This window comes from Scylla paramamosain, chromosome 15 (assembly GCF_035594125.1).
Source record: "Scylla paramamosain isolate STU-SP2022 chromosome 15, ASM3559412v1, whole genome shotgun sequence".
In the NCBI taxonomy this organism is placed as follows: Eukaryota; Metazoa; Arthropoda; class Malacostraca; order Decapoda; family Portunidae; genus Scylla; species Scylla paramamosain.
In genome coordinates this window covers 1,028,011-1,038,010 of record NC_087165.1, presented here as the reverse complement: position 1 = coordinate 1,038,010, position 10,000 = coordinate 1,028,011, and the positions used below count along the sequence as shown (strand labels likewise).

General features: G+C 39.2%; 1 protein-coding gene across 1 annotated transcript in view; it reads left to right on the top strand.

Annotated features, from left to right (window-relative positions):
• Positions 1 to 8,745: 8,745 nt before the first annotated feature.
• The window catches only part of LOC135107182 (uncharacterized), a 31,732-nt gene continuing 30,477 nt past the window's right edge, over positions 8,746 to 10,000 (top strand). The window contains exon 1 of the mRNA XM_064016857.1: positions 8,746 to 8,867. Coding sequence (XP_063872927.1) covers positions 8,814 to 8,867 — 54 coding nt within the window. The 5' untranslated portion in view covers positions 8,746 to 8,813. The remainder of the gene's footprint in view (positions 8,868 to 10,000) is intronic.

Below are 10,000 nucleotides of genomic sequence, written 5' to 3'. Positions count from 1 at the left end.
GAGGCGTACATTCCTAACTCTTTTTCTCGACCTAAACCTTTTAAACTCTGGTTTAACACAGCCTGTTCTCACACTATACATTATAGAGAGGTGGCCCACAAAAGGTCCGTGAGCCTTTCATCACCAGAACTTCTTGCGCCTTATCCTATGGCTTTTATCCTTCTTTCTGTGACTTCATCTCAAGTTTCCTTTCTGGGGTGCAGGACAACTCAACGCCACCAACTCAACACCGCCGACCTAGAACCATGCTGTTCTCCAACTAGCCAAAAACTCGTTCATTAATAGAAACTGTCAAAATCTTTCAAGATCTAACTCCCCTCGAGCCCTTCTGACATATAGCCAAAAATATCACCAATAACTTTGTTTCTTCTTTTTCTCCTTCATTTCAATCAGATGGCGCTACTGCTGTCTCATCTATCTCTAAAGATGAACTTTTCGCTCAAACCTTTGCTAAGAACTTTACGATTCAGGGCTTGTTCCTCCCTCTCCTCCATCCCCTGAATACTTCATGCTGCCTATTAAAATTCTTCACAATGATGTTTTCCATGCCTTCCCTGGCCTTAACCCTCGGAAGGCTTATAGACCTGATGGGGTCCCTCCAATTGTTCTCCGAAACTGTGCCCCAATACTTGCACCTTGCCTAGTTAAACTCTTTCAACTTTGTCAAAATCTACCTTTTCTTCTTGCTGGAAGTTAGCCTACATTCAGCCTGTTCCTAAAAAGGGGGACCGTTCTAATTTCTCAAACTACCGTCCTATTGTTTCAATTCCCTGCCTATCTAAAGTTTTTTAATGTATCCTAAACAGGAAGATTCTTAAACATCTATCACTTCACAGCCTTCTATCTGATTGCTAGTATGGGTTTCGTCAAGGCCGCTCTATTGGTGATCTGGCTTTTCCTTACTGAATCTTGGTCATCCTCTTTTAGAAATTTTGGTGAAACTTTTGCTGTTGCCTTAGACATATCAAAAGGTTTTGATAGAGTCTGTCACAAAGCTTTGATTTTCAAACTATCCTCCTACGGCTTTTATCCTTATTTCTGTGACTTCATCTCAAGTTTCCTTTCTCGGGTGCAGGACAACTCAACGGCGCCAACTCAACACCGCCGACTCAACGGCGCCGACTCAACGCCAAGACAATTCAACACCAGGACAACTCAACGCCGGAACAACTCAACGCCAATAGAATCAAATGCTATGACAACTCACCACCAGGACAACTCAGCGGCATGCAACTACGAAACTTTTTCGTAGACTTTTTAAAAACAGATAAAAGTGATTTATTAATGATAATTCTAAAACCAAAACTTTTTAAAATTGATAAAAAGAATTTATTAAGGATCAATTTTCAATGATGACTTGAATTTTAATTTAGAAAATTACTGAAAATTGTATGCAATTCCTCTCAAATATTCAGCGAAAGATCGTTGTGAAAAAGAAGCAACAATCTGCAAAAATTCTAGCATCTGCCTTCATATACTTCTTCAATTTAGGAGGAGGGAGATGGCCTGCAATTAACTGCTCGAAAACTGTATCTCGGTTTCTTTGCACCTTCTGCAGCCCCGTAATGAATCTCCATATTGTGGGGTGCTTCATCCCCAGCTCTGTTTGGAGTCTTCTATATGCTGCTTCAGCATAGTTACTTCAGCATGGTCTTCCTCATGCAACGTTCTCTTGTAAAGATTCCACTTTTCAGGGGGGAAGAGAGGAGGCCTTCTACTGGTTCCACGCCGATTTGGTCTTCCAATATAGTTACCTTCGAACCAATTCAGTAATTCTGGAAGTTCTTCAAGTATGAGTATGAGAGGGCGTCAATATAAATATCAATATGGAGAAGAGGAACAAATGCTAAACTTAATATCATTTTTGCTTTTAGCGCAAAGTTGGCATCATTGCTGTACGTAGAAGTGTAACCCATGGCAGCTATCTTTTTGTGCATATTTTGTGATAAATAGAAAAAATACATCCTTTTATTTCAACCTCTGGAAATGCTTCTTTCATAGCTGTAAAGGCTGCCTGTTCAAAGTCGCAAATAATAGATGTTGGGTTTAGAGTAGATATGATATCTTTGAGCATTTCAAACATCTTCACGTAAGTTAATCGCTGCTTGTTTGGCAAAAGAGCATATATAATCGGAATAACGGCATCGAATTTCTTTGCAAGATTAATGTAAACTTGCAAAAATAATCTTGGTGCTATTTTAAAAGTTCCATCGGCATACCAAGCATCAGATGAATGCAAATGCTGCAGCCAACTTTGTCTTCCAAAAAGCAAAATTCTGTGTAATCCTGGACCACTATCGTTGATCAGGAAATTTTCTTTTCTTCCTTCTTATGGAATGTAAATTTTGTACTGGTGCGGCAATTCTAACTATTTAAGATCTACAGGCTTCGGAGGGGGAGCGCTTACGGCTTTCCTTGCGCGTTTAATCGTTTTTCTCATAGCTGAAGAATCTGGCAATGATCCAAGCATAGCCTGGGATACATTTGTTAATACTTCACTTATTACTGCACTGGGCTTTTTCAACAGTATCTTTGGCACGACTTTTCAAGGCTGTGTGCACTTTAGCCATTTCTATAGTTCCTGCTGACGAATTGTGGGAATGCTCATTTACTTCCTTGATAACTGCTCCAAACTTCGTATGAATGTCTTGCATTGCACCTAGAGGCTTGGTCACAACGCCAAAATCATATGTTGGTATCTCTTTTACTATACTTATCAAATACAAATAAATGGTCTTCGTGTGCAAATTTTTCTTTTCCTCTTTGACTAAGAATTTGCTCTATTTCCATTTTGGGGTTGACGAAAAAAAAGTCTTAAAGCCGATCTAAGTGATGTAGTACACACTATGACAGGCAACACCAGTATGAAGTTATGAATTCTCTGTATATCAAGAATTCTTTGTACGAATCATTTGAACCGATCTAAATACGAGCACACGTTCGTCAGCACAATTCTTTCTGCGAATCATTTGAAACGATTCAAAAAATTTCGAAACCAGCGGTGATATGTCAGGCAAATTCCTTTTACGAATCATTTGAAACGTTTTAAATAGTTTCGACACGAGAGGTTGGTTGTCAGCCAAATAGGCTGATCCAAAACGTTCATTAGCGTTGGGTTGTCCCGGCGTTGAGTTGTCCCCGGCGTTGAGTTGTCCTGGCGCTCAGTCGGTGGCGTTGAGTCGGCGGTGTTGCGTTGGCAGCGTCGAGTTGCCCCTTTCCCTCCTTTCTTACCGTTCTATTGCTGCAGTGGTAGACGGTCAATTTCTTCCTGTTATTCATCAATGACCTTCTTAACCAAATTTCTTGTTCTATCCACTCCTACGCCGATGATACCACCCTGCACTTTTCCACGTCTTTTCATAGACGTCCAACCATTCAGAAAATAAACATTTCACGCAGGGAAGCCACAGGATGTCTGTCTTCTGATCTCTCTAATATTTCTGATTAGGGCAGAGCAAACTTGGTATTGTTCAATGCCTCAAAAAATCAATTCCTCCATCTATCAACTCGACACAACCTTCCAGACAACTATCCCCTCTTCAGTGACACTCAACTGTCCCCCTCTTCTACAGTGAACATCCTCGGTCTGTCTTTTTCTTATAATCTAAACTGGAAACTTCACATCTCATCTCTAGCTAAAACAGTTTCTATGGAGTTAGGTGTTCTGAGACGTCTCCGCCAGTTTTTTTTTTTTCTCATCCCCCTCCACCCTCAAGCTGCTAACTCTGTACAAGGGCCTCATCCGTCCATGTATGGAGTATGCCTCACATGTCTTGGGGGTTCCACTCATAATGCTCTTTTAGACAGAGTGGAATCAAAAGCTTTTCGTCTCATTGACTCCCTCCTCTACCTGACTGTCTTCAGCTTCTTTCTCATCGCCGCAATGTTGCATCTTTAGCTATCTTCTGCCACTATTTTCATGCTAACTGCTCTTCTGATCTTACTAACTGCATGCCTCACCTCCTCCCGCGGCTTCGTTGCACAAGACATTCTTTTTTCTCTCACCCCTATTCTGTCCATCTCTCTAATGCAAGAGTTAAGCAGTATTCTCAATCATTCACCCCTTTCTCTGGTAAACTCTGGAACTCCCTGCCTGTTTCTGTATTTCCACCTTCCTATGACTTGAATTTCTTCAAGAGGGAAGTTTCAAGACGCTTATCCTTCAATTTTTGACTACCACTTCGAACCCTGTTCGGGAACAGGGATCTCAGTGTTTTTTTTTTTTTTTTTATTGTATTTTTGTCGCCCTTGGCCGGTGTCCCTCCTACAAAAAAAAAAAAAATAGTTCCTCTAGCCCTCTGCCCAGTCTGTTCATGGGTAGTAATAGAGAGGAGGGGATCCCCCAACCCCTTCTCTCCGTCCCTTTTGTCGCCTCCTACGACCGCAGAAAATAAAAAGAAATACGGAGGAAAGGTTTTTAGTTCCCCTCACTGCGCCCCATTTAGGCCCGATTTTTTAAAATGTGGTATTAGTAGTTATTATTCACTGTAGCTGATTCTTAGTACATCTCGCTTTTTAAACCGTAGTGTTTGTGTCAACTTGTTGGACACACCTGTCCAGTCCACGGGTTCCTATGATAAATGTTGGTGTGTCCTACCCCTCCCCAACAAGAAACACGATTCACGATTCATATGCGATTGAAAGTTATTTTAAAATTATGATAATATATCAATATACTTATGTGCTAATGGAAAACAGTATCCATCATCGTAGAGAAAAGATAAATGCGCGCGTTCGGGCGCCTTTACCCATGCGAGTTCCGGTTCCTTTACATTGTGCGGAGCACCCGCCAAATTGAAAGAGCTGTCGAATTCCATCACCTCTCGTCAAAGATTTACAGCATCTTCACATGATAATTCCAACATTTAAGTATTCTAATGCATAAAACATTAAGTTTTAGTTATTATTGGTCAGAAACATGTTATATGCTCTAACTGGGATTTATCATCCTTGAGCTGGCAAACAGCATTACCTAGTAGATGGAAAAAATCGTATTTTTTAAGACTGAATATAGCACATCATACCGGGAATGTGAAATGTTCAACTGGATCAGCAAATAAAAAACAAGATAGGCTATAATTATATGCTACAGGTGTAGGGGGCTGTAGACTACGCGGTAGCTGGAGAGTTGGTTTTTATTAGCTAGTACGTACGTACATCTCACCAATTTCAGTATAAGCCCACTATGACAATGTTCTAGAGACCTTTTTATCCCGTTATTACTGATTGTTTTAGCTCCATTCTTTCACAGACACATTTGAATAGTATTTGGGGATTACAGGGGAACTGGCATTTCCCTCACTGTGTTACGTTTTATGTCTATTCAAATGTTCTGCGAAAAAAATGGAACTAAAACAACCAATAATAAAGGTTGGAAAGGAGTCTAGAATATTATCACCACTTTTCCAGATTGATTTTTATACTCTTGTCAATTAATCTCGTAGTCACAAACACAAGACTTCTTTACTTGATTCCAAACTAACTATAGTAGTTGATAGCTAAGAAACATTTCTAGTATAGTTTTGAAAACCCTTGAAAACAATTATTTTCATTACATACATTTGAAGCATATCTAGAACTCTCTGACCTTATGGATTAAGCTGAGGAGGTGAGGCTTCCTAAAAGTTGTTCCCAAGAGACCGACAAAATCTGTTCACATGCCTTCTAAGGAGAGGCTTTCACCTTCCTGTACACATCAACTACTAGAGATTAGAGAATGAACAGCCCCAACTACAAATAGGAAAACAAATAAACCAAAAACAACAAATAGGAAAATTACAAATAAATCTCGAAATTCGAGTGGGGTCATGTAATTAGTGGGGTGCCACAGGGATCAGTATTAGGGCCATTGTTATTTCTAATATATATATACATATATATATATATATATATATATATATATATATATATATATATATATATATATATATATATATATATATATATATATATATATATCAATGACTTGGATAGTGGAATTAGTAGTGATGTTTAGTAAATTTGCGGATGGCACAAAGATAGGTAGATTAAATAGGTCAGAATCGGATGCCATCGCCTTGCAGGCAGATTTAGATAGGATGAATGAATGGACGGACAGATGGCAAATGCAATTTAATATCAATGAACGCAAATTTAGCGTAGGTAGAGGAAACCCACACAGTAGGTACACATTAAACAACCAAAGTCTGGTAGGTACAGGGTACAAGAAAGATTTAGGAGTTATAGTTAGCTCTGAACTCCGTCTAAGAAAACAATGCATAGAGGCCAGAAATAGGGCAAATAGGGTACTAGGATTCATTTTTAGGAGTGTTAAAAGTAGAAGGCCGGAAGTAATATTAAAGTTATACTTGGCGCTGGTCAGACCCCATCTAGACTACGCTGTGCAGTTCTGGTCCCCACATTACAGGAAAGATATAGGTCTATTAGAATCAGTACGGAGGAGAATGACTAAAAAGATACAGGGGATAAGGAGTATTCCTTACGAGACTGAAGTTGTTAAATCTACATTCTTTAGAGAGACGTAGGTTAAGAGGGGACCTGATAGAAGTCTTTAGTGGTATAAGCGGGATGTAAGCAGAATTCTTAAGATCAGCAACCAGGGTAGAACAAGAAATAACGGGTTCAAGCTTGAAAAATTTAGGTTTAGGAAGGAAATAGGAAAAAAATTGGTTCTCAAATAGAGTGGCAGATGATTGGAACGGACTCAGTAATCATGTTGTTAGTGATAGGACATTAGAGAGCTTTAAGAGAAGATTAGACAGGTTTATGGATGGGGATAATAGATGGAAATAGGTAGGTATATTTCATACAGGGACTGCCACGTGTAAGCCTGGTCGCTTCTTGCAGCTTCCCTTATTTCTTAAGTTCTTCTGTTCTTATGAATTGGAAGATGAGCTCCAACGTTTGCTGGATGTTATAGATTGGGTATGGAAGAGACTTTGCAGTTAGGTTTAGCGGGGAGAAAAGTAAGGTAATGATTGTGAATAGGTCTAAGTATGAAAGTAATTCGGTATGGAGAATAATTCTCCATACCGTTCTTCCATTCATTCAATCCCACACACTTCACTTTTCTATCTCACTCTTCCATTTTTTCACATCCCATTCAGGTCCCACTCTGCCTCCTCTTGTCACGACCCATTTGCGCTCATTTTGATTTCTCCCAGCCATTCTCATCCCCCACACAACTTGTAATCCAATTTTGTCTGTCATTTTCATGCCCCTCTTCCTTCATTTGCTTCCACTTTCATTCCACATATACACCACTCTTGCTATTTTTGCATTATCCATTCTTTCAAGCTTAATCTTGTACCTAAGTGTTGCTCTAGTAAGTCTCTCCCTAAACGTGCTCCATCCTATATAACTTTTAAAAGCTTCCACTGTTGTGTAATTAGGTGCATGCAGTACCATCCTTGCTACTCTATTCTGCTCCGCTTCTAACTTATCAATTTCATTTTCGTTCCATGCAACCACATCCATACCATACATTATACTCGGCACATCCACATTCTTCCATACTTCACTCAGCACGTCATACCCGCTCTTATCCTTGCTGCGGTTCCCAATTAACCTACTCACTATTTCACCAAGCTTATCTTTTTTTTATTCTTTGCCTTTTCACACCTATTTGGACTCATCCACGTCCCTAAGTACTTGTATTCTTGTGCCTGTTTCACTTCATTCTTTCCAATAATTGGAAAGAATTTTTTATTCTTTGCCTTTTCACACCTATTTGGACTCATCCACGTCCCTAAGTACTTGTATTCTTGTGTCTGTTTCACTTCATTCTTTCCAATTATTGGAAAGAATGAAGTGAAACAGGCACAAGAATACAAGAGATGATGCAAGTGATTCTGATTGAGTTAGGGCATAATAGGAATGAAAGAGTAGAGAACACGGGTAGGGAATGGATAGTGGTGTTGCTGGGACTGTGTAAAGAGACGGATGAAATAATAATTGAGTTTCTGGAGAGAATGTGACGTGCCAGGTGTAGGGACAATTAGTGTAGAGGATACTGTTATTTTTCTTTTTTTTTCTGCATGTTCTTTGTCTGTCTTCTACTGGAGTTGCCGATCCAAAGGCTTGGTTCAGGAGTGTAAGAGGGGCGAGTGAAACGAAGTGGAAATTGCGTGTCCTCTACTATGTGTCCCGAGGCTGACTGCCGATTACAAACGGGTGGTGTGTTGCCGGTGAGGCCGGCCCAACATATCGTATTTTCATTTTTTTATTATTGTTTATTAACCATCAACATCCCTTACAAATTTACATTTAATTACATACGATTGGTCCATAAAATAATGACAAATAATTCCTCATATATGCCCATAAACTTCATATTTCAATAAATAATGCATCACTGTTAGCAGTTAACCGAAAGAAGAAAGAAAAGGAACTAAATTATTTACGTTAAAAATCAATAAAACACTACTTTTCAACTGATAAAACTGAAAAAAAAGAAAATATCCTATAAAAAAACAATAATCTTCAAATAAACTGTAACAATTTACGTGCGTACTAAACAAAATAAAAGGGAATAACATTCAAAAACATTAACTTAAAACTTAAGCAAACTAACCTAATATAAAAAAAAAGTTGTAAATAAAAACTATTCTAAAGAGATAATTCCCAAGTAAAACTAATCCAAAACTTAATTACACACGCATCAATACACACAACAAGAAAAAAAAATATTAAAATTAGTTCAATCACAATTATCCTACAAGGAGTAATCCCGAGCCACCTGTAACATCAAGATCAAGATTAAAATCAGAGTTTGGCGGGCATGGTTTCGGCTTGTGGCACGTGTGTACCACAAAATGAGTGAGATACCTGCCAGGAGGCGACCCAGACGGCAAAGAGGAACTTCAAAGGTAAGGAGTAGTGGTGGTGGCACAAATGTGCGTGGAACAAGCGTCAAAGTTCGTGGATGATAAAGGTTTGATAGGTGTCTTAAAAGTCACCGGCTCACCGGCCATTACTGCATGGCCTGGCAGAGGCTGACCGAAACTAGTGTCTGCATAGTGTAGCCTTCACTGTGGCGTTTGCAACGTGTTATGGTCATTCGCTAGTAGGAAACTGATAGACTAAGGCCCGATTTTTTAAACGTGGTGTTAGTAGTTAATAATACCAATGTAGCTGGTTCTTAATATGTCTTTTAAACCGTGCTGTTAGGCCCGGTTCACACCTGCCCGTCACCGCCACCACCGACACCATCAGTGAGCTAGATGGGAATCGCAATCCTCGGCGCCGACGGCCGTCTCGCCGTCAGAGATTAAATAAATTCATCTTTTGACGGTAGGACGGCGGCAGTGTTGCCCATTATCGATGGTGTTGGATATCCTTGATATCACGAAAATGTGAAATATTAGTATTTATACACAGTTAAAGAAATAATATATTACTATAATAAATGTTGAAATATATTTTCCTAAAGTGTGAGGTGAAGACTATTGTTCGATGAATCTGGAAACTCGGCACACCGCTCATCTTATACCATCAGCGCAGGTGATCCTGTGGTAAACACAGCATTCGAGCACGTGCAGTGAGGATCAACTATACCTGTGTTCACCTAAGCTGGCGATCCCCCGCAAAATAGGCTCCACCCATAAGTTTTTGCAATTGGTTATGTTAGGTATAGAGAGGTCAAACTCTCTCTCTCTCTCTCTCTCTCTCTCTCTCTCTCTCTCTCTCTCTCTCTCTCTCTCTCTCTCTCTCTCTCTCTCTCTCTCTCTCTCAACAGGACTTTTCGTTATAAGTACACTATATAATATAATGTATGAAACGTAACGATGGCGTGTGTGTGTGTGTGTCCCTTTCTTCCTTTTAGTGTCATTCTCACATAGGGGTGTGATATATATATATATATATATATATATATATATATATATATATATATATATATATATATATATATATATATATATATATATATGAGTCTTGGTCATCCTCTTTTAGAGATTTTGGTGAAACTTTTGCTGTTGCCTTGGACATATCAAAAGCTCTT